A 25,705-nucleotide genomic window follows, 5' to 3' on the forward strand; every position below is an offset into this window, starting at 1 on the left:
ACAGAGATATTCAAAAGAGTGAAAATCACCAAGTAAAATTTCTTTGCACTGAAAGACTGATTTAAAAATGGCGGGAACTCCCCCGCCCTTCTTACCACTTCGACACTTATTGATAAAACTGAAATTTATTGGTGCAGCCTCATTGAGAATGGTATCACAGCTACATTCAGTCAGCCATGTTTCACTAAGAAATAAAAAGTCTAGATTATAGGTCATGATCATGTCAAAGAGGGATTTGTTGGCTAGTGATATTGAGTAGGGCTAATCTCGTGGAGACAACAGGTGATACTGGTGCGTTTCGGGTTGACACACTATATTCAATAGATTGGTAGATTTAACTGAACCTTTTTTATTTCTCACCAGTTTGACCACTTTTCTGTTACCTGTCATCACAGGGATTGAAAAGGCTGTCTGAACTCCATAGGGCCCTGACTTTATCTGGGGAAGAGCATTCTTGATATCAGTATTACAGCCTGGACCCAGCACATATCAGTCAGACTCACAGATATTATGATTCAGAGGAGGTGGGGGGGCTTGGCGACTTTGGTTTGAGGGCTGTTTCCAGGCTGGAGGTTTCCCACTGGGGCTGGGGAGACTCTGCCTGTTGGACTGCCGGGGCTGGTGAAGACTCCTTATCTCGGGGTGAGGCTGATGACGTTGCAGACTCCTTATCTCGGGGTGAGGATGATGATGTTGCAGGTTCTTTCTGGATCTGCTCTCCTCCATGGTCAGTCCTTGTCTCAGCGCCCTGAACAGAACATTGTCCTATCTGTCCTTTTGGATCATTTTGTCCTGTCTCGTCATTGATAGGGGCTGCTGGTGTGTGACGCAGAGAGTAAAAAATGTTGGAGCTTAGCAACTGAACTCCTGACTTGTTAAGGTGAAATCCATCTGCCTTAAAGAGGTGCCTGCGTCCCCAAAAGATGTTGAAATTGTCAATAAAGTTCATTGAATGAACTTGAGCCTTCTGTTTAGCATCATCAGTCTGCTGAATCTCTCATCTTCTTTCCAAACTGTTGGTGGAGGTCCACTGAAAAACACCTCGGTACTTGTGCATCGAACCTTCACAAACTGAAGCTCCCGTTTGTGTTTCTAATCTTCCGGGTCAGGGCCAGATCCTGGATGAACATACACCTGGCCTCAGTTTGGCTCTTCCAGCACATAAATGCTGAACAACACCACTCCCTGTTTGCCTGTTGAACTTGACTCAGGCCTCTGAACTGGTTGAAAGTCAAATTTCTTGCCATCATTAGTTTCACAAATGTTTACAATAGACTGAATTACAGGTTAAAGTCACTGGACGTTGTACAACAAAAAGAATTTCACAATGACTTATCTTATAAGAGGTTTCATTTTCTTATATACACCAGCCTGCCTCTTGGATATTACCCAGATACATCTCCAGCAGCAGAAATACAAAAAAAAAGTACAGTCTGGTCTGTCCTTTTTTTAGACAGCTTCAGTGTTGCATATCCAGTACAGTCTGCTGCCCAGGTAAACTCCCAGGTGTTCCTCAGCCACCTCTTCTCCTGGGATGGAGACGCTGTTTGGCTTATTGGTGCTCCTCCTAAAATCAGCAGCTGAGGTGATTATTCCCACACCAGGCCACACAGTGGCTGCCCACCTCCCTGCCTCTTGTCCTTCCTTCCCTGGTTACCTGTCAGATTTTATTACTCATTTTAAAAGCTTTGAATAGTTGGACGGTTGCCTCTGTCTATGATCTGTGAACTCCTTACTCCCCTGATTGCTGCTCACACGGCCCACTGTTTAATATAACTGAGCTGTTCATTAGATGGAAATGAATCCCTGCATACTCCTAAAAATCACTTTATTTTGAGGCTTTTTCTTCAAATTAAAACCCCACTTTCATAATTACTCGGGACTCTTTGTAAAATGCAAATAAAACCAGAAAGATATGATCTTAGAACTATTAAACAGTTCTATCTAATTAGAAATAGTGCAAGTTCTGTGCCATCTGTTGGTTTCCTTAGCGAGGAAATAGTTTTTGAATTGCTCTGTATGAATGAATTGGATTCATTCTGAATTGAATGAATTGGATTATAATTACAATGAATTGAACTCCAATTGGCCTGAATTGGACTTTATTACTGAAGTGCCCTGAGATGACATTTGTTGTAATTGTAATAGTTTATTTTGGCAACATTTGAAACAAACTGACATTATTCTGTCTTGGAAAACACTGCTGGTGGAAAAACATGATACTGGCTGCTGAAAAACTGGCAGAAGTGGACCTTCCAACGTGACAGTGACAGGAAGTAATCAGCTGAAGTCGTCCAGAGATTAACAGAGAACACAAATCAACATTCTGGGATCCGGACTTCACTTCCATCCAGAATCTGTGGTTGGAACCACAGACCAGAAGAGACAGAACAGAAGCCTTCACAAAGCTGTGATGTCATCACTGTAGTGACATCACAATCGATGTCATCTCTGATCTTGTTTGACATCACAACGTTTATACAGGCCAGACATTTTCACTGCTTTTTCACAGCTGGTCAGGAGTTTATCTGAAGAAACACGTCCAGTTTCTGAAGCAGATTGGAAAGTCACAGCAAACGGTTTTCACATCGCCTAAAAAACACTTAATTACTATCTTAAATAGTCATTTTAACAAGCACTTAGAAACAATGCTTACTCTTTCCCTTCCTTAAGAACGGCTTCTTGACAGCCACCCTTCCATGGAGCCCATCTCTGATGAGGCTCGGGCCAACAGCCGATGGATCAGCTGAAGGTCCAGATGCATCTCTCAGCTCCTGTGTCAGGTCTTTGCTGGATTTTTTCCTCTTTCTTAAGGACATCACTTTCAGATATTGTTCATCTTCTGTAGATAGTTCTTTAGGCCTGACACTTCTTCTTTTGTCCTCCACTTGTCCAGTTTCCTCAGATGTTTTAAGGACACACTGCAGAGCAAGACGCTGGAGCAGATTCTGGCAGGCGCTGGCGCTCAGAACTGTGACAGCGACACAAAGGAAGCTCATTTAGAAACACCTCCTGGGACGTCTGAGGAGAGCCCATCTGCACCTGTTCAAAACGTGGCAAAGAAAGCCCTCAAAGTGTGCCCCGTTTGCTCTAAAGCATTTGATTGTGTCAGCACACTGAACAGACACACACAGTGCCACACGGACGATCGGCCCTATCACTGCATCCACTGCAACAAGCATTTTAAACACATGCACGGGCTGAAAAGACACCAGATTTACGCCATTTGCCAGAAGAAGAGCTCCCGTTTCTTTTGGAGAAAAGAGTCAAGAGCAGAAGTGAGCGGCACCGACCACCAACAGGGGTCGTCGCTGAAGATACCCGTGTGGTGCTCAAACTGCGGCAAACACTTCCAGTACGCGTCCGCCCTGAAGGAGCACCAGGAGAACCTCGTGGAAATGAGGGACCTCATGAAATGTGACGACTGCGGGAAGGAATTCAAGAGCATGACGATGCTCAACGTGCACCAGAGGATTCACGAGCCGCTGTACTGAGTTAAATTCATCAGCCGCTTCAGTCAGATGGCCAAACACCTTATTGTCCTTTATGAAACACTTAGGTTGATCTGGTGATCAAGGCTTATTCACCATTACATTATTTAGGATGTTCCATGTGCGCTTCATATTATTTTGATTTATTTGTAACATTTTATCATAATGTTGCTTCTTTGCTTGCCTCAACATGTTGGTCAGCCTGTTTTTGTACATCTCAGCGTTTTTCAGCAACCTCTGTTCTACTTTTGATGAAGTCTCCATAAAGTTTATTTTTCTTCTTACATGCATTTTTTAATGCCTTTGTTATCCGAGGTTTCTCAGCATAACTATGCTTATGTGAACATAAACCTGTTGGACAGTGTTTATCATAGAGAGATAAATAACAGTTGAAGAATGAATTGTCTGCAGTGTTTACTTCATCTGTATGAAACTCATTCCACTCTTGTTTTAAAGCTCATTTCTGAAGCATTAATTGCTTTAAAGCAATACAATGTAACATTTCTACCTTAAAATAGCAGCTTGAAAAAAATTGTGCGGCTAGAATGAGTTTTAATATTACGATTGGCCTGTCTCCTATGCCCTTCGGGGGTCTGAGTTGGAAAAACTGCGCTATGTAACTTTGCTGGAGCGGCCCGGGAGCTGATTGGAAGTACTTCGACTTGCTTTCTGGCACACCTACCACAAAAACAAACAGACCCCTCTCACGCTCCCAGGTACATTTGATTACTCTTACCTTCTCGGTCGACATAGCTTGCACCTTCTGACTCCTCGCCGGTTCGTCAACAAACGTGAAACGTGAAAGCGAAAGGGTGTTGTATTTACGACAGTGTAACCGTACATTACCTCCAAGCCTGTAGGGGGAGCTCCAGAGTGGGCTTTTTGACAAGTTACATTGTATTGCTTTAACAGTCCTTACCCTTTCATATCTACGCTTTTCTGTTTTCTTCCTCTGTAGTTGATCATTAAATGTTGCAAATACAGCTGAATGATCACTTACATCACTTATTACCAAACCACTATTTATACCAGTGTCCAAGGAATGTGTAAAAATGTTGTCAGTTAATGTTGCACTATCTGTGGCTGCTCTGCTCGGCTTTGTGATCAGTGGATACAAGCCTCTACCGTATAACGCAGCCAAGAAATCACAAGTTTGTTTAGGAGTATGTACCTTTAAGAGGTCAGTGTTGAACTCACCACAGATCACAAGTGTTTTATTATCTGCTATAATTGTCTGTTCCAACGCTTCAGTCTTGTGCCTCTTGTTTAAAACTTAATAACAATTGCAGGCTTGGATTTGTTATCCTTTCATGCAAAAGTGCAGCAAGCTGATATCTGTTGATTTTCAAGATGAATGTCCTTACTTGCCTTGAAGTGAACCACTTGTTCATTTACATCCTCCACTCAACCTGATAGCCATTAAATACTGTGTCTTCTGAGCTGGTTTGGTGGTTCAACAACAAAACAAATGTAATGAAGTTTTAAAACTGCAGCGAAAGAGATGGAATAAATGGAGATCTGACACATTACGAACTACAGGACAGTTAGGATTAGCTGTTGTTTGCATGGAGATAAAACAGGTTTTAAAGGTGTTGCAGCTAACATTCAGAAACACTTGGTGTAACTCCAGAGCACCAGAGCCTCTGACCAAAAGAGAAACTAATATAAACTTATTTACCTGAAGAACTTCAGCAGCTCATAAGGCACTTTATCTGGAGAGTGGGTGGCTCTGGTCTTATCTGGCTCTTTGCTAGAGGCCTTTTAGGCCAGAGGATGTGAGCTCTTAGGATTACCATGAGCTGGATGAGTGAGAATCTTCATCAACATGCTGTGTGTGCTGATGCTAACTGTAAAGATGTGAAGCTCAGACAGGAGAGCTGCTTGTTGTATGAGGACACAGTGTGTGTCTTATATGGAGGTGGAAGCCTGGCTCAAATATAGAAATCATTTCTTTGTATGTTACTGATTTAAATGTAACACCCAGCTGGGGCCTTTCTGTGTGGAGTTTGCATGTTCTCCCCGTGTATGCGTGGGTTCTCTCCGGGTACTCCGGCTTCCTCCCACTGTCCAAAAAATCATGCATGTTAGGTTGATTGGCATCTCTAAATTGTCCTTAGGAGTGAGTGTGAGCGTGCATGGTTGTTTGTCTCTATGTGGCCCTGCGATGGACTGGCGGCCTGTCCAGGGTGTACCCCGCCTCTCGCCCATTGACTGCTGGGATAGGCTCCAGCCCACCCGCGACCCGATCGACGGATTCAGCGGTATAGATAATGGATGGATGGATGGATGATTTAAATGTGTCCTCTCAGTGGCTGTGAAGTACTGTCAGTAATACTGAGCGGGACTCTGCATACATGGAGATGTGTTTCTCTCTGGTGGCGAATAGAGGAACTGCATGATGTCAGTTTGATGAAGCGTTGGAAGTGAAAGTCTTCCAGTGGTTCCTGCAGAATCCTGACTCACTGGATGGTTTCCTGCCATGAAAAAGCTCCGTCTGCAGAAGACGAGCAGAACGGAGCCAGCGGGCCTGATGCTGCAGATGTGCTGAACACCACAGATGCAATGGTTGGGACAAAGATGGTTGGAGAGAAGACACAGAGGAGTGAAGGCCAGCTGTAGAGAGAAAAGCACCTCCAGGTCTGCTGTCTGATGCTGATATCAGTGAAAATGGGCTTCTTCTTCTCCTGTCTGATGATGTGCTCAGTAATTTCAGTGATACATCCCTCAGGTTCAGGCTTGGTTGGTCTGGTGAACACCTTTACTTTCTCTCACAGCCTGCTGTGTTTTTCACTGACTGATTCCATCTGAGTTATGAAGGCAAAACAGGAAACTATGAAAAGATGAGAAAAACATCTGGATTGGACTGATGTGTGTGTGTCCCGTTACTTTAGAAAGCCTGAACTTATAAAGGTTCCTATGGTGACCATGTGTTCTGATAGTGTTGTATGAGTTTTATAAACTCTGAGGTGTCAAACAGAAGCTGTGAACATTACAAGTGTCGCTGCTGCCTCCAGAACCACTTCCGCTACACCGGCTTCAGGAGCCAGTAGGAACTTTGTCCGTCTCTGACGTCATAAGTAATAACAGATGGGAGAGCAGCTGAGCGTTTGGAACAAGCCCCGCCCCCTCACTGTCTGCTTCTGCCGGGGTGAAGCACAGAGATAAATCCTCGTTCCCTCTGTTAAAGGGGAACTCCGGGGCATTTGAAGCATGTTTCCATTGCTAGGGGTTGTCAAATACTGACAGTAGGACACAGAGAGGTGCGTACAAAACAACTTTATAAACAGCATGTCACTCACCGGCTGGTTGTAGGCTCGCGCATGTGAAAGCCCAAAAGAGTCGATGGACGATAATCCCATATACAAAACAATTATTTTCTCTAGAAAAACTGCGTTCAAGTATTTAAAACGTTACAACAATACATGCCCAGTAATATTGTTGTAATGTTTTAAATACTTGAACGCAGTTTTTTTAGAGAATATAATTGTTTTGTATATGGGAGTATTCTCCATCGACTCTTTTGGGCTTTCACATGCGCGAGCCTACAACCAGCCGGTGAGTTACATGCTGTTTATAAAGTTGTTTTGTAACATCCCCATGCCAGTAATGTGAGAACCATGCATATGGTTTTGATGGTAAGGCTTGTGACTTTATTGTCGGATGGGTTATAAAGTGGTGTGACGTTTCTGCAGTGTGCAAGTTGTTGTTTTACGTGGAAGGGTTAGCGCTTGCCCCTTAGCCACCACGTATTAGCCTCGCATGACATGCTGTGCGGACAGAGCGATCTCCACACAGGGAGCGCAGATACGCACCTCTCTGTGTCATACTATCATTATTTGACAACCTCTAGCAATGGAAACACGCTTCAAATGCCCCGGAGTTCCCCTTTAAAGACACCTTTATGCCCACTGAATACAGTCTGAGGAGAACTCTGAAATGTTTCAGCTAACAGGAAAGCCCCCCCCCCCCTCAGTATTAATTAGTATCTCCAATCTAATTAAATAAAAATAAAAAACAAGCACAGACCGCTCAGTCAATGGCATGTACCCATAGAAAAAATACACACTCACACACACATCACTCAACCTGACTATCGAGCTAACAACCATGATCAGTGACCCACACAAACCCAGACACATAATGGCTCGGCGGCCAGCAACCGGATAAACCATTGAAGTGAATCAATCCTGTGAAAGAATGAAAACAAGTGACTGAAACCTGCACTCACCCATTATGAAGTTAACTCTGCCAGCCCCATAATCTTGCCCCTGCTCAGCCAACTCCTGGACGTCGGGTATGGTTGGTAACGTTACAGCGGCTAGCATTAGCAACGAGGCTGCTAGGCATGCTAAATCGGTAAGCATTAGGCTACTGAAGAAAGCTAGTCTTTTTAGTTACATCATATTATCATCTTTCTTCTCGGCTATAACTTTTGTTTACGGCCAGTGGCCCTAACCTGACGCGTTAGCTTAGCTGTCAAATCACCGGAAGTTTTCACCGGAAGTACTCGCGCACACACAAAAGCTCTCTCCAGACAAATCTTTCTTTCTTTCCGCCCAGATGAAATTTAATGCCACTCTTCAAAAATCAGAGAAATTTAAGACATTTTAAGACCTTAAAAAACGTATTTTTTATTTAAGACTTTTAGATCGTGTCCCCTCATGCACTGCAGTGTTTGAGGCAATCTCCGGTCAAACATCAAAGTGAACCCAGGGGGGGCACACCGGCGTGGATGGGGGGGCAATGCCCGCGAGTGCCCCCCCGTGGCGCTGGTTCCAGATCAAATCCCACCTCTCTCCATCTGTGGCGAGAGGAGCAGGAGACATAACATTAGTCTCCATGTGTAGCCAGCGCAGAGGCGAGGGCCAAGGGACCGTCTACAAAGTGCAACACCTGCTCCAGAAATATTCAATAACTCCGCTCTAACGAGTCTTAATGCCACTAAAATCACTGCAGACATCAACGGCCTCCTGTTGGTTCCACAAACACAGCTTGTGCTTCATTTGGTGCGTGTGTGTGAGTGAGTATGTTGTTCTGAACAATTGACCAACATCTGTATTACAGACTGTGGTGTCACCTCAGGAGACTCTGATATCCTGCTGCTTATACTACAACAGGTGTGTGCAGCAGGAACAGGGAAAGGATGGATGAGATCTTTATGATATGATGGAGGTTGGAGCTTCAACAAGAAGATGAGAAAAGTCTTTATATTTCCACATTTATTTTCTTCATCTTTGACAGATCTGTCCTTTTTGTGGCAGTTCAGTAAAAATATGGAGTTTCTGCAGTCCGGGAGGCTAAACTGACATCATGCAGTTTATCTTTAGACCACAAGAGGGCACCATCACCATCAATGAAGAGTCCCCTCCCGTCCCAGTTCCAGCAGATATGAGTTACATTAGAGCTGAACTGAACATGGATCAGTAACATTTATTCAGTCCTGATCATCAGAGTTTGTCCAGTTATGGTAACAAAGACAAACTGGACACATGTGGCACCATTAAAGATGATTTACAGCCCTTAAATGACCTCTCCGTCTCCTCTGTAACTGATGAGTTCAACATGTTGAAGAGCTGTTTGAACCAACTCTGAACTCATTCATTCATTCATTCATTCATTCATTCATATCGTCTCACACTTTGATGGAAACGTGTCCCACAAAGAAAAGTGATCATTCATTTCTTTCGATCTAAAATAATCAGTGTTGATAATCTGAGGCTCTTTTGTACAAATCTAACATGTTTTTAATCCTGTAAATGATGTGATCATGTGACCGGCACTAAATCAGCTGTCTTCAGATCGGATGTTATAGTTTTATTTGAATAAAATACTTTATAAAGAATCATTTCATATGTAGAATATCTAAGTTACACAAAGAGCAGAGAGAGCTCGATAAAATGACAAACTGACTTTTCAACAACATTTCTTCTTCTTTTGTGGAGACTCAGAATGTGTCCAAAGTTTTGCTGGACTTTCTTTAAAAAGTGATCCATCAGCTATATTCCATCAGCTATATTCCACATCTTCAGAATACAGAAAGTTTGGACGTGTTTGTGGCTGCTGCTGCTGTCCCAGCCATGATGTGTCCACTCTGTGTGTTGTGTTCAGAAAGAAGGATCAGAAATGAGGACAGAAATGAGTGGATCTGAGGTGGAGGCCAGAGGCAGCTGGGAACAGAGGGACAGCAAGACGCTCCTGGACACAACTGATGCATGTTATAGAAACAAGAGTTAAAAAAAAAGATAAGAATGCTCAGTGAGAGCAGCCAAACAATATATTTCCTCTGAGTGAGGAGTCCCAGCTGCAGCAGAGACCTGGGGTTGTTCTTTTTCCAACAGTTGCTGGGTTCCTCATAACTTTCCTTACTGCCAAAAGTAATGGGACACGTGTAGAAACCCTCGGGCAAATCGTCGTCTGCCATGTCACACCACTGAAGTGGAGGAGATGGTTTCTTGGTTTGACTCATTTTGCTTGTTGTTTTTAAGAACTTAAAATCAAAATGACTTTTTAAGATAGTAAGTAAGCATTGTTTCTGAGTGCTTGTTAAAATGACTATTTAAGACAGTAATTAAGTGTTTTTTAGGCGATGTGAAAACCGTTTGCTGTGACTTTCAAATCTGCTTCAAAAACTGGACGTGTTTCTTCAGATAAACTCCTGACCAGCTGTGAAAAAGCAGTGAAAATGTCTGGCCTGTATAAACTTTGTGATGTCAAACAAGATCAGAGATGACATCGATTGTGATGTCCTCTTTGATTTTACATGGACATGGAGAGGAGAGGACGCTGGCGTGTGTCTGTTCGCCGCTTCTCCTTTATGTGTTTTCCGTGTTTCATACTGTGTTTTCATCCTATTTCATTCTATTTTGCTCCTGTCTAAGTAGCCAGTCTAAAATAGTCTAAAATAGTCTAAAATTTTAGGACCACTGGATCTCATTATTTTTGACCATCTACTACCTACCGATGGTGTACCTGCCTGCTACCGGCTACCTGGAGTTGCCGACAACGTCCTGGGGGAGCTCTGCGCCCGGGAACCGCTTATCCCACCATCACCAGCGGATAGCTTCTTCTCTGTGTCCGCGGCAAGCCGATCCTCGGGATTGCCCCCCCTGCCCATCTCCATCTTTGGGATCCCTGTACAACAAGACCACCTGCAAATCGACACCAACAGGCAGGTGGCTAGTGCTGGCGTTGCTGTGGCTAGCGGCTAGTGTGGCAAGACAACGTCTCCCCTTGGACAGCATGAGACTCACTTATTCCGCCGCTCAACTTCTCCGAATCAAATCCACAATCTCCCCTGGATATAAAATCCCCCTCGCCATCAAAGAACTCGGACTCCTGTGCCGGCCTCGCTATATGCACAGAAGCTGTCGGAAAAGGTTTGTTTACTACCAGCGGGATGAGCCATGTATTCCTTCCATATGGACGCCTGTCGCACATCTTACACGTCACCGGAGCGCTGCCGTCTCCGGCTGTAGTCCGTGCCGTAGTCTCGCTGGAAACACCGCGAGACTGTCACGCACCAAGCAGGACACAAAACGGGGAGCTGATTACAGCATACTCCGCCCTCTTCAGCGACACACCACCTCAACAAATATCAAAGTTGAACTTTTAAACACACAGTCCCTGAACAACAAATCCTCCTTCATTCAGGATCACATCGCTGAAAAACAAATTGACTTTATGTGCCTTACAGAGACATGGCAACAACCGGAAGACTATTCTGCCTTGAATGAAGCCTGTCCTCCTGGCTATAGCTACCTGGAAAAAGCCCGCTGCACTGGCCGTGGTGGTGGCTTAGCCGTGGTATACCGAAGCAATTTTGATTTGTCTACCCTGCCCCTGCCTGCATATTCCTCATTCGAATGCCTTGCATTTAAATGCAAACCCCCCTGCTCATTCACAATACTCCTAGTCTATAGGCCCCCTAAACCTAACTCAGCTTTCATCCCAGAGATACATGACCTTCTCACTACACTCTGCACAACCTCAGCTAATATTATAATACTTGGTGACTTTAACATCCATGTCGACACTCCCTCCTGCCACCTTGCTGCTGAGTTTTTGCATCTCCTTGACTGTCTCACCCTGACACAACATGTTGTTGTCCCAACACACATCCGGGGGCACACTCTGGACCTAGTCATCACCAACTCCACTCTCATAAGCAACCTTTTGGTGTCCGATCTGGGCGTGTCTGACCACAAGGTCATCTCAATGGAGCTTCCAATATTGTTTCCCGCTGACAAACCCAAACGCCAGATCAGCTTCAGGAACTTTAAAAATATCGACCCAGATTCCCTAACCTTTAACCTACAGCAACTCTCTTCTGTTCATTTTCAAACAGACACTGACTCTGTAAATTTCTACAACGCATCACTGAGCAGCCTCCTGGATCTCCATGCCCCTGTCAAAACTAGAACAGTCACCTTCCCCCACTCAGCCCCCTGGTACACCAGCGAGCTGCGGGCAATGAAGAGAGCAGGATGTGTCCTCGAACGGCGTATCAAAGCTTCAGACCTCACAGTGCACAAATTAGCCTATCGGGAACATCAGAAGGCCTACTCAAAATCCCTCAGCAATGCACGGTCTCACTTCTACTCAAGACTCATCAATAATAACCCTGGAAACTCCAAAAGACTTTTCTCCACTGTTCATAACCTTCTCAAACCTCATATCCCCCCGAAACTGGACACCACACAGGAGCAGTGCAATAAATTCATCTCCTTCTTCAAGACAAAGGTAAATAACATCCGTTCCATCCTCTCCACCCCCTCTGCCCCCCCAACCCCAACTTACAGCCCTCAGCTTGGGATGGTCCAGCCTCTCTGCTGCTTCATGAGCATCACACAGTGTGAGGTTGAGGAAATCATGAGGAAGATGAAACTCTCTACCTGTGCCTTGGATCCTTTTCCCTCAGCCTTGATTAAAACTCACACATCTGCCATTAGCCCCATGGTTACTAAAATCATAAACTGCTCCCTTCAATCTGGCCACATCCCATCTGCCCTGAAGGTTGCCGTCATAAAACCACTCCTTAAAAAACCCAGCCTCGACCCGGAAGTGCTTGCCAACTACAGACCAATTTCAAACCTTCCATTCCTCTCAAAAGTGTTGGAAAAGGTAGTTGCTGCCCAACTTCATGACCATCTCAAACCAAACAACATGTTTGAAAAATTTCAGTCTGGTTTCCGCCCTGGCCACAGCACTGAAACTGCTCTGGCCAGGTTCACTAATGACTTACTGATGTCAGCTGATGCTGGCTCACCATCCCTGCTCATTCTCCTTGACCTCACTACAGCCTTTGATACGGTTGACCACCACATCCTCCTTCACCGCCCGGCGCCTACACTCCACCATCGGACTCTCTGACTCAACTCTAAACTGGTTCACCTCCTATCTCACCAACAGAACTGAATACGTCTCCCTGGGAGAAGCCAAGTCTGACACTCTCCCTGTCTCCTGTGGTGTCCCCCAAGGGTCAGTCCTTGGCCCCACCCTTTTCACTATATACATGCTTCCCCTTGGCCGTGTCATCAGTAGGCATGGAATATCTTTCCATTGCTATGCTGATGACACCCAACTTTATTTTAAAATCAACCCAGTATCCTCTGAAACTCTGCCCTCGTCCACACTCACCATCTGCCTGGAGGAGATAAAGGCGTGGATGAAGGAAAACTTTCTGCAGCTAAACAGTTCAAAAACTGAAGCAATTCTCGTTGGCACCCCACATCAGACCCGGTCATCCTCCATTACCAGTATCACCTTCGCCGGCCACAACATCCACCTTTCCTCATCAGTCACCAACCTCGGAGTAATAATGGACCCTCACTTGACCTACGACCTCCACATCAAACAGCTTTGCAAAAACTCTTTTTACCACATTAGAAACATTGCAAAACTCCGCCCATCACTCTCTCTCCCAGATGCAGAAAAACTTGTCCACGCCTTTGTCTCCACCAGGCTGGACTACTGTAACGCCCTTCTCATCAGGGTCCCAAATAAAAACATTCAGAAGCTCCAATACATCCAAAACTGTGCTGCCCGGATCCTCACAAGGACAAGAAAATTCGAGCACATCACACCTGTCCTCAAATCCCTCCACTGGCTTCCTGTTTCCCTCAGGATCACATACAAGATTTCGTTACTGACCCACCAGTGCCTCCATGGTACTGCCCCAACCTACCTGAAGGAGCTACTCACCCCTCTACCCTCTCCACGACACCTCCGCTCCGGTCAGGCAAACCTCCTCCAGATCCCAAGGACCAAGCTCCGAACCATGGGAGACAGAGCCTTTTGCCACGCCGCTCCCTGTCTTTGGAATGCTCTCCCTGACCACCTGAGAGCTCCACTGACCCTGGACACTTTTAAAAAAGGCCTAAAAACCTACCTTTTTAAAAAAGCCTTTGATTAGGCCATTTTATTATTATAATTTTTTTCTCTGGAGACGCTCGCTCTCCATGTTCATATTTTTAATGTAGCACTTTGAGACTGTTCATTCAGTGTAAAGTGCTCTACAAATAAAATTTATTATTATTATTATTATTATTATTACTACAGTGATGACATCACAACTTTGTGAAGGCTTCTGTTCTGTCTCTTCTGGTCTGTGGTTCCAACCACAGATTCTGGATGGAAGTGAAGTCCGGATTCCAGAATGTTGATTTGTGTTCTCTGTTAATCTCTGGACGACTTCAGCTGACTACTTCCTGTCACTGTCCCGTTGGAAGGTCCACTTCTGCCAGTTTTTCAGCAGCCAGTATCATGTTTTCCACCAGCAGTGTTTTCCAAGACAGAATAATGTCAGTTTGTTTCAAATGTTGCCAAAATAAACTATTACAATTACAACAAATGTCATCTCAGGGCACTTCAGTAATAAAGTCCAATTCAAGCCAATTAGAGTTCAGTTCATTGTAATTATAATCCAATTAATTCAATTCAAAATGAATCCAATTCATTCATACAGAGCAATTCAAAAAATATTTCCTAGCTAAGGAAACCAACAGATGGCACCGAACTTGCACCATTTCTACTTAGATAGAACTTTTTAATAGTTCTAAGATCATATCTTTCTGATTTTATTTGCATTTTACAAAGAGTCCCGAGTAATTATGAAAGTGAGGTTTTAATTTGAAGAAAAAGCCTCAAAATAAAGTGATTTTTAGGAGTATGCAGGGAATCATTTCCATCTAATGAACAGTTCAGTTATATTAAACAATGGTCCGGATCTTTGCCGTTTCATCCTGGTTAGTGGATCTCACGCTCGCTCGCCCCTGGCATCCCTCCTTCTGCTTAGTGCATCTTAAATCAGGTTATCAGTGCTGGACTTGGAGTGACACCCTCCACGCATTGTGAGGAGCTTCCTGGCCTTGATGTCAGTGGCCTCCATCTTTTTCTTTGGCCAGATTATTAAACCATTGGGATACCTGAAGACTTGACAGGGTGTGTGTTGTTGACTCAGACTTTGTTTTTCCCCTATTCAGCTGACTCTCCAGGACCTGCCTTACTTTTTGTAGGAACTTAACACATGACTTGTGGTAAGAAAGAATTTCCCCAACCTGAATTGCTGACCAATGTTGGTGAAATCACACAATAATAGAGCAGAGCAAAAGCTGAATACCGGATTTACATGTGTGACATGGATGCATTCATAAAAGCTCACAAGAAACTTTCATTTTAAAATTGTGCAGGTTTTAATGAGCAATAATCAACAATTTGATACAGGGTGTTCTCTCATTCACCTTGATTAGTTCTAAAGGCATTACAGAGGAGCTGTTCCTCCTAAAGACAATACATCTCTTTATTGCATAGTGTAAAGTTTGAAACATGTAAGTCCGCTTAAAGGGAACTAACAGAGGAGGAAAAAGGACGCAGCACTTTGTGGTTCATCTGCAGGAAAATACATTTGACTATGGCTGAAATTTATTCTGCAAACCATGCCAATCTAGGTGATTTTCCACAAAGCTTTCTTTCTAGCATTTGGTGTCCAACAGCCTGATATCGCTCAACCATGGGCGGCTCCACACAGTAAACGTGCACTGGTAAGGCTGAAAGAGACATTCAGAACACAATTAATGGGACTGAGATTACATTAATAATGGTACAGATATTGATAGATTTAGAATAAAATTAGACAACTCAACGGTATGACCGCTCAACACGAGGTCTGCTCTAGTGACAGAATACATGGGAATTACTCTTCCAAGAGCTCAAGTCTGAGCCTCTTTATGAGGTCATTTACCTGTGCATTCACCGGGCTTGAGGTGAGGTTACACTCTTCTAGCCTGGGAATTCCCATGCTGCTTTGCGCTCGATTTCATTCTCACTGCAAAGTCAGCCTGGAAACCACCGCCCTTATTTTTGCCAGAGTTTGGGAACCAATCACAGAACGGGGGGGGGCAGCAAGACGATGACGACGTCCATGCGCTACACCGAGGCTTGTAGAGTGTTAATCCAACATGACAGCGGGCACAACGTTTCCGTTCAATGCAGCCTTAGAAAGTGTTTCGGAGTAGATTCACCCTGGGGTCATTTGAACCGTGACATCCAGCCAAGTAGCCCACCCCAAGTTTTTCCGATATTGGCTGAACACATCAGCTGAGTTACTGAGTTATCCCGAATAGCTTAGTACAAGCGCTAACGGACCCTGGCAGTATCTCCAAAATTACCACACTAAAATCACATGTCATGACACCAAACTTCTACAGTAGTACAAATATGGTCTGTACTCACAAAACGATGCATTTGGAAGTTTGTACATAGTCCAGGAGTTTATTATTATCAACACAAGCCTGATAGCTTTTCTGCTGCTAAAGCTACGTCGACGTCACTTCTGGGAGCTTCAAAGTAAGATGAGGGTTGATCTACTACTGTAGACAACAAAGCAAGGCTGCTCAATTTCTCCATTATTAAAATAAATTCACAACTCTACAACATAAAAATTCATGTAGAATATAGCATATAGGCCTACTTTGTTGTCAATTTAAGTAGCTTAGAGCGCGAGTTTACTTTTATTTTCCATTTTTTTCTTCTTCCTCGTCGAATTTCTGTCGTCATCTGGTATAAGTGATACAATTGGCTATGAATTGCGCGCAAAGCAGCATGGGAAGAACCTGACCTCATTTGATAGACATTCGTAGCGCCCAATAAACGGCTCTAGGCATTCGTAAACCACGCCTCAAATACGAGAAAATGCACACCTAGTTCCCAGACCACCATCTCATCGAGATGTGGACACGTCAGCCAGGCTAACACTCTTCATTGACAGCGTCCTTTCTGCAGCCGTTTTTTACCAGTTTCACAGTTATGACGTAATTCGTCCCTTCAACCACCTGTAAGGAGAAGTAGACACACAGAAATGCAGAATATGTCACAATTCATTAATGAGGCACTACAGTGATACTATGGTGGATTTCAAGTCAAATATGCGTGGCCAAGTGTGACTTTAGATGTCTGGGTGGGGTGACCGAGCCAAACTGTTACGTAACCCCTGACAACCAGTCAAGATGAACGGGCATGTTTAACTAAATATGGATAAAAATGGCATACCTTTGGCTATTTTATAAAATACGGTAGTTGAGCAAAAAGCCTTAAGGAGCTGCACTGACTGCACGTCTAACTGTGTTTGACATTCTTTGATTCATGTGGGAAACACTCTGTTAAATCAAAAATACATCCACAGTTCAAAGCGGGACCTACCTGGGACTGAGCCCTGACCACCTCTGCCACATTGTGGAGGTAAATGTCGTTGGAGCGTCTGTTGTGTTGGACCACGGCGAAGTTCAGAGCATATTTGAACTCTTCGTCGTTGATATCTGCGTCGCTAAAGCCCCCCAGAATATTGCTCCACACAACGGCAAAAACGGCCGCAAGAAGGGGGAAAACAAGAGTCCACTGCATCGTTCTGCGGGTAAAACTTTACAGACACTAAACACCAAACAACAGGAACAACTAAATCACACCCGACGACGGCGCAGTTTTTATTGAAAACAACGACGTCACGGCGGCTCGGCACGCGGGAGTGGTGTGTCTCACAGCCAATCACCAATGTCTGCAACAGATGACAGGTGTCGTGCCAAAAAGTTATTGTCTGCCAGAATCTGATTCCCAGCCGCGGGAGCGCGCACAGCAGCCCATTGAGCGGTAGCGCAAAAGCGTCTGCTTTTCTCTGAGTTAAACGGTACACACAACTGCATTCTAATGTAATTATAGCAAAAGCACGTGTCTTCAAAGAACAACGTTTGTTGTTCCGTAATTATTACAACTGTGGCCAAAAGAAGTGCATTTTGTAGCAGACAGACAATCACTTTTTGGCACAACCGGCAGAGAGTTCCCCCCCCCCCCCCCCTCCCTTTTCTTTCTGCACCTTTTCCCGGTTGGATCACTCATATTTGGCGTTTTGACTGAGGTTAAGTTTGGAAACACCAGCTCGAGACCCAACAAACACGTCAAGCGTGACAGCGAAGGTACGTCTAAACGCACCGTAACAAAAACTGTGGAAGCACTGTTTAGGAGATTAAACTTTTCCCAACCTCTGTCCTATTAGAGCGGGTCAAAAGTCACCCGTGAGCTCTCACATTGCTTTGAACGGCACGATGCAGAGGCTCCAGCTTTTGAAGTAAGAAGTGTTTTTACTAGTCATACTCAACTTTTAGAGCGACTTAAACAGATGTAATGGCACACAATGAGATTTTTCCTAAATAGTACCCCCCCTCCACACTCTGCAGGGACACTTTCTTTGGCCTGGACGTTGTGCAACAACAGCTTCTAATCGGGTCTGCTGTGGCAGCAGGGGGAATACTGGCTTATGCAGTGCACAGGAGGAGCAGGCCGAAAACGATCCCTTTGGGGAAGGGTGGTGGGGATCAGGAGAAAAGCCACAGTCAGAGGATGATAAAATATATCCATTTACAGTGCACACCTCAGATAAAGAGATCGAGGTGGTTTTATGTTTAAACTAACTTGATTACCTTTTAGATATGACAATAGAAAGTCTCTAATTCTGCCATGTGAAGCAGTCGGCACTTGTTTTTTTTTTTTTTTTTTGTTCTAACAGGACCTCCATGAGCGCATTGACAGAACCCGCTACAGCGACCCTTTAGAAGACATCTGCTTCCAGTATGGATTCAACTCCACTTATCTCAAGAAAGTGGTGTCCTATTGGAGGACTGGAAAAAGCAGGTGGCGGTGCTTAACAAATATCCACACTTCAAAACCAAAATCGAAGGTGAAGCTCCTTGAGGAATAAACCAAAAAAAGTTTCATGTTAAGAATTGGCCAAGAATGGCCCCACATGTTTTTCTGCCTTTGTTGTGGTGCAGGACTGGACGTGCACTTCATCCATGTACGCCCACCTTCCAGTGGGAATCAGAGGGTTCTGCCATTCATGCATGTTCACGGCTGGCCAGGCTCCTTTTATGAGTTCTACAGGATCCTACCACTTCTGACACAAAACCATGATAGCGTAGCGTTTGAGGTCATAATCCCATCTCTCCCTGGCTACGGCTTCTCAGAAGCCCCTCATAAAAAAGGTAGATCATTCTAAATAAATGTAAACACCTCTCAGCTTGGACTACGGTCAAATGAGTAATAAAATCTGACAGGTTATGTGCTGGAAGAGCCAAACTGAGGCCAGTTGTATGTTCATGGTCATGGCGTCCCTGAGTTTGTGGACTCCTGAGTTACTTTAGGAAGCTTGGATCCTCCCTGATTCATTTACAATTTATAGAATAAGACGTACTTCTTGCAGTTGTGACACATCATATCTTGACTGAAAGATTGTCAGTCAGCATTGTATTTTCATCCCAGTAACTGGATCTAAACAGGAGGAACTGATGCTTGTGCTGCCGTGTTTCAGGTGCAGAGGAGAGTGGGGTCCACACAGCTGAGTCTGAGTATTTGGTTGTAAAAAAGAACTATAACAAATATCAGCAGATTAGATTTGAGCTGTTTTGGGTAAATTGTCTCATCTTGGTCATATATTAATAATGGCATTAATACCATGACTGAGTGTGTGACTGACTATATAAACTTCTGTGTGGACAACACCATCCCCACCAGAACAGTGAGATGCTTCCCTAATAACAAACCCTGGATCACCAGTGAGCCGAAGGAACTATTGAACAGGAAAAAAAGAGCCTTTAGGGAGCGAGACAGGGAGTTACTGAGGAGTATACAGAAGCAGCTCAAAGTCAAGATCAGAGAGAGCAAGGAGGTGTATAGAAAGAAGGTTGAGAGTAAACTGCAGAGGAACAATATCAGAAATGTGTGGTCAGGAATGAAGAAGATCACAGGCCTCAAGCAGAGGGAGGATCAGATGGATGGAAGTCTGGACAGAGCAAATGAGCTGAACACATTCTTTAACAGGTTCAGTTCAGGAACAAGCTCACCATCCTCCCCTCCTGTTCCCAGCCAAAGAGACATCCCACCCTCCTCTGACCCACAGCTTTCCTGTAACATCTCCACCTCCACCTCAGTCATGGATTCTTCTGCTTCCACTAGTTTGTCTTCAACCCAATCAGGAGATGCTGCTGTCCCCTTTGCCTCCCCCTCCCACTTTTCTGTTTCTAGAAGTCAGGTGAAGAGGCAGTTGGAGAGACTGAACCGGAACAAGGCTGTAGGTCCAGATGGTGTCAGCCCCCGAGTCCTGAAGGCCTGTGCAGAGCAGCTCTGTGGAATTCTGCAACACCTTTTCAACCTTAGCTTGACCCAAGAGAAGGTACCACTGTTGTGGAAGACATCCTATCTGGTTCCGGTACCAAAGAAAACTCATCCTTCAGACATCAATGACTACAGACCTGTTGCCCTGACATCCCACATCATGAAGGTCCTGGAGAGACTCCTGTTGACCCACCTGTGTAAGCAAACCAGCACATATCAGGACCCCCTGCAGTTTGCTTATCGCCATGGAGTTGGAGTTGAAGACGCTATCATACACCTGCTTCAACAAACCCACTGTCATCTGGACAAAGCAGGCAGCACTGTGAGGATCATGTTCTTTGATTTCTCCAGTGCATTTAACACAATCCAGCCTGATCTGCTTCGTCTGAAACTCCAGAAGACTCAGGTGGAGGCCTCAACAATCACCTGGATTAATGACTACCTGACAAACAGACCACAGTTTGTCAGACTGAAGAATTGTGTGTCTAACCAGGTGATCAGCAGCACAGGAGCACCACAGGGGACTGTACTCTCACCATTCCTTTTCACTCTGTACACTTCAGACTTCCAGTACAAGTCAGACTCCTGTCATCTACAGAAATATTCAGATGACTCTGCAGTTGTCGGGTGTATCAGAGATGGACCAGAAGCTGAGTACAGAGAGCTGGTGGACCACTTTGTGGCATGGTGTGGGAACAATCATCTCATCTTGAATGTTAACAAAACAAAGGAGATGATTGTAGATTTCAGGAGAAACAGGGTCAGATCAAACCCTGTTTCCATCATGGGAGAAGAAGTGGAGGTGGTTGAGGAATATAAATACCTTGGTGTTCATGTGGACAACAGACTGGACTGGAGACACAACAGTGAAGCCATCTACAAGAAAGGACAGAGCAGACTGTACTTCTTGAGGAAGCTAAGGTCCTTCAAGGTTTGCAACAAGATGTTGCAGATCTTCTACAAGTCTGTTGTTGAGAGCGTCATTTCCTCTTGCGTCATCTGTTGGGGCAGCAGCATCAGAACCAGGGACCTAAAAAGACTCAACAACTTGATAAGGTAGGCTGGTTCTGTTCTGGGGACGACTGTGGAATCTGGAGACAATAATGCAAAGAAGGATTTTGCATAAAATCAAGAGAATTATGGACAACCCTGAACATCCTCTCCGTGAGACTGTTATCGGAAAACAGAGTCTCTTCAGTCAAAGGCTTCTTCAGTTTGGATGCAAAACTGACCGCTACAGGAAATCTTTCCTGCCCACAGCCATCAGCATCTATAATAACTCCTTGATTTAATTGAGCTACATCAACATTTAATTTCCCTCTGGGATAAATAAAGTATTTTTGAATTTGAATTTGAATTGAATTTGAATTAACTTTACAAAATGCAAAGAAGCAGCAAACTGTGTGTGGAAGGACAGTGAAGCTATGAAGCATAGGAAGCACACGTGGTTCTGCTTAAAGCCGTTTCATTTCCTCTGCAGAGGGCCGACAGAAGCGTGACGTCCCAAACTGGGCCATGACCTCCTCTGACTCCTTCGGCCGGGTGGAGGAGCTCAGAAAACATGCCGGCTGCGACCGGATCGAGGATCTGGACAGAATCTTTTGGGCTCGCTTTCCCTCCGCAGACGGACTCGGATACGGAGTCCGTGACCCGGAAGAGTAGAAACACAAACGGGAGCTTCAGTTTGTGTAGGTTCGATGCACAAGTACCGAGGTGTTTTTCAGTGGACCTCCACCAACAGAGATGAGAGATTCAGCAGACTGATGATGCTAAACAGATGGCTCAAAGACATGTGTGCTGCTCATTCAATGAACTTTATTGACAATTTCAACATCTTTTGGGGACGCAGGCACCTCTTTAAGGCAGATGGATTTCACCTTAACAAGTCAGGAGTTCAGTTGCTAAGCTCCAACATTTTTTACTCTCTGCGTCACACACCAGCAGCCCCTATCAAGGACGAGACAGGACAAAATGATCCAAAAGGACAGATAGGACAATGCTCTGGTGAGGGCGCTGAGACAAGGACTGACCATGGAGGACAGCAGATCCAGAAAGTACCTGCAACGTCATCAGCCTCACCCCAAGATAAGGAGTCTTCACCAGCCCCGGCAGTCCAACAGGTGGAGTCTCCCCCAGCCCCAGTGGGAAACCCCCAGCGTTCGCCCCCCCCCGGACCCCACCCAGCCCCCAGCACTCTCCACTCAGTCTGGAGTGGCTCACTTCTGGAGCTTTCTCAATATTAGAATACCATTGACACCACACCAAAATCCCATATTCTTCCCCCCTAACATCCCACCTCATCCAGCCCCTCCCATTCCACCACGTCCATCACGTTGGAAACAGCCCTCAAACAGAAGTGACCAAGCCCCCCCACCTCCTCTGAATCATCATATCTGTGAGTCTGTCTGATATGTGCCGGGTCCAGGCTGTAATACTGATATCAAGAATGCTCTTCCCCAGATAAAGTCAGGGCCCTATGGAGTTCAGACAGCCTTTTCAATCCCTGTGATGACAGGAAACAGAAAAGTGGTCAAACTGGTGAGAAATAAAAAAGGTTCAGATAAATCTACCAATCTATTGAATATAGTGTGTCAACCCCGAAACGCACCAGTATCACCTGTTGTCTCCACGAGATTAGCCTTACCCAATATCAGATCACTAGCCAACAAATCCCTCTTAGTAAATTCAATTCAATTCAATTCATTTTTATTTATATAGCGCCAAATACAACAAATGTCATCTCAAGGCACTTAGATAGTAAGTCCAATTCAAGCCAATTGGAATTCAATTAATTAATAATAATCATAATTCATAAAATAATCCAATTTGTTCATATAGAGCCAATTCAAAAACAATTTCCTTGCTAAGAAAACCAACAGATTGCACTGAAAACTTTTTGTTTTTCGGTCCAATCTCCCGGCCTGAGCGTGCCTGAGGCGACTGTGGAGAGAAACGACTCCCTATTAACAGGAAGAAACCTCTGGCAGAACCAGACTCAGGAAGGGTGGCCATCCGCCTCGACCAGCTGGGGTTTGAGAAGACAGAAAGGGGGGGAGGGCCGCAGCGGCGGCGGCACTGTAACACCATTCAAAGGATATCTGTTGGAACAGGGAAACACGAGTTAATGACCACAATAATATCACATATACATAAAGAGAGTAAAGTGAGGAAAGGTGTGACAGATGAGGCCCCCCAGCAGTCTAGTCTAGTCTAAATGACGTGATCATGACCTATAATCTAGACTTTTTATTTCTTAGTGAAACATGGCTGACTGAATGTAGCTGTGATACCATTCTCAATGAGGCAGCACCAACAAATTTCAGTTTTATCATTAAGTGTCGAAGTGGTAAGAAGGGTGGGGGAGTGACCGCCATTTTTAAATCAGTCTTTCAGTGCAAAGAAATTTTACTTGGTGATTTTAGCTCGTTTGAATATCTCTGTTTTTTAGTAAAGGGAGATCCAAAAGTTATCTTCCTAATCATTTATAGACCACCAAGATACCCAGGAACTTTCTTTGATGAGTTTGCTGAACTGCTGTCAGTTATCTGCACTGATTATAACTTTTTGACACTACTTGACACTTTTGGCCTCCATCAATATGTGAATGGACCCACACATACTCGAGGCCACACACTGGATCTGGTTCTCTCTAAAGGTGTTGACGTTTCTTCTGTTGATATCAAGGACTCAGCGCTCTCTGATCATTTCTGTGTGTTCTCTGACTTACAGTTAACTCCAAACATTCAGTTAATCCGTGTGTCTGTTAGAAAAAGGTACATAAATGAGAATACCAGTGCTAAGTTTATGGAAGTTATAGCTATGTCATCAACTGCGAGTGCAGAGACAGTTGATGAACTCTTAGATAACTTTAACTTGAAAATCTCAAATGTCATGGATACTATTGCACCTGTTAAAAATAAGATGATCTTGAGCAGAAAGCGAACACCATGGAGGAACACTATGATGGTAAAGGCCTTGAAAACAGAATGCAGGAAAGCAGAGCGTAAATGGCGAAAAACTAAACTTCAAATTCACCATGACCTCTACAAACAAAGTCTTTGTAATTTTAACAAAGCGGCGTATGGAGACAGTCATCTGGAGACAGTGCGAGATATATCTGTGTGTCATCTGCATAGCTGTGGTAGTTGACTTTAGAGTTCTTCAGAATTTGACCCAGAGGCAGCATGTATAGAGTGAACAGAAGGGGTCCAAGAACTGACCCCTGAGGAACTCCACATGTCATAGCCACTCGATCAGATTGATTGCTTCCAATGGTCACAAAATAACTCCGCTCCTCCAAGTAGGACCTGAACCATTCTAGGATTGTCCCGCTGAGTCCTGCCCAGGTTTCCAACCTGTTCAGCAGTATACTGTGATCCACAGTGTCAAATGCAGCGCTGAGATCCAACAATACCAGAACTGACACCTTGCCTGAGTCAGTGTTCAACCTTATGTCATTTAACACTTTAATAAGAGCCGTTTCTGTACTGTGGTGAGGTCGGAAGCCTGACTGAAATTTGTCAAGGAGTCCACTGGAGTTCAAGATGTTACTGAGTTGATTAAAAAACACTTTCTCAACAATCTTGGCTATAAAAGGAAGATTTGAGATGGGTCTGTAGTTGGTTAAAATGGAAGCATCCAATGTTGTCTTTTTTAGGAGTGGCTTGATGGCAGCTAATTTTAAGGGTTTAGGAAACGTGCCTGATTGAAGTGAGCAGTTTATTATTTGCTGGAAATCTGTTTGGACAGAGTTTACAATAGTTTTAAAGAAGTCAGATGGCATTGTGTCAAGACAGGATGTTGATGGTTTAAGATGCTGGACTGTTTCTTCTATGGTTTTTTGGTCAACTGTATTGAATTCTGACATCATAGTTGATTGATTCCTAGGTGGTTTTAAGGATTGCGCCATTTTATTAATTTTGCTGATTTATGTTGCCTTATAGATTTGATTTTTTCATTGAAAAAACAAGCAAATTCATTGCATTTTTCTGTGGAACAGAGTTCTGAAACTATCTGTTTTGGGGGGGTTATCAGCTTATTAACCATAGCAATCAGAGCACGAGTGTTGTTGATGTTCTTATTAATCATTTCAGATAAGTGTTGCTGTCTAGCCCGGAGTAACCCGTGGTTGAAATTACAAAGACTTTGTTTGTAGAGGTCATGGTGAATTTGAAGTTTAGTTTTTCGCCATTTACGCTCTGCTTTCCTGCATTCTGTTTTCAAGGCCTTTACCATCATAGTGTTCCTCCATGGTGTTCGCTTTCTGCTCAAGATCATCTTATTTCTAACAGGTGCAATAGTATCCATGACATTTGAGATTTGAATGGTATCACAGCTACATTCAGTCAGCCACGTTTCACTAAGAAATAAAAAGTCTAGACCATAGGTCATGATCATGTCTTTTACTAAGAGGGATTTGTTGGCTGATCTGATATTGAGTAGGGCTAATCTCGTGGAGACAACAGGTGATACTGGTGCGTTTCGGGTTGACACACTATATTCAATAGATTGGTAGATTTATCTGAACCTTTTTTATTTCTCACCAGTTTGACCACTTT

At 44.2% G+C, this 25,705-nt stretch overlaps 1 protein-coding gene and 1 pseudogene across 1 annotated transcript; one reads left to right on the forward strand and one right to left on the reverse strand.

Annotated features, from left to right (window-relative positions):
* Window positions 1-15,157: 15,157 nt before the first annotated feature.
* On the reverse strand, window positions 15,158-17,581 carry LOC142391231 (cystatin-C-like). The gene is made up of 4 exons (XM_075477006.1): window positions 17,187-17,581; window positions 16,743-16,819; window positions 15,632-15,659; window positions 15,158-15,535 (listed from the first exon to the last, which is right to left on the reverse strand). Exons 1-4 carry the CDS (start codon window positions 17,385-17,387, stop codon window positions 15,461-15,463), a joined length of 381 nt encoding a protein of 126 aa, XP_075333121.1. The 5' UTR covers window positions 17,388-17,581; the 3' UTR covers window positions 15,158-15,460.
* Window positions 17,582-18,037: 456 nt separating this feature from the next.
* On the forward strand, window positions 18,038-21,809 carry LOC142391232 (epoxide hydrolase 1-like; annotated as a pseudogene).
* The last annotated feature ends 3,896 nt before the right edge of the window (window positions 21,810-25,705 follow it).

The sequence above is a fragment of the Odontesthes bonariensis genome, chromosome 11, assembly GCF_027942865.1.
Source record: "Odontesthes bonariensis isolate fOdoBon6 chromosome 11, fOdoBon6.hap1, whole genome shotgun sequence".
In the NCBI taxonomy this organism is placed as follows: domain Eukaryota; kingdom Metazoa; phylum Chordata; class Actinopteri; order Atheriniformes; family Atherinopsidae; genus Odontesthes; species Odontesthes bonariensis.

Excerpts from the sequence above, each read along its gene's own strand:
- LOC142391231 (XM_075477006.1), bottom strand. The coding sequence starts at position 17,387 with ATGCAGTGGACTCTTGTTTTCCCCCTTCTTGCGGCCGTTTTTGCCGTT. Across the intron at positions 15,660-16,742 it reads AAGGACGCTGTCAATGAAGA|AGCAGACCTCGTGTTGAGCG; the intron begins GTGTTAGCCTGG and ends TTCTGTCACTAG. Across the intron at positions 15,536-15,631 it reads TCGTGTTGAGCGGTCATACC|CCTTACCAGTGCACGTTTAC; the intron begins GTTGAGTTGTCT and ends TGTCTCTTTCAG.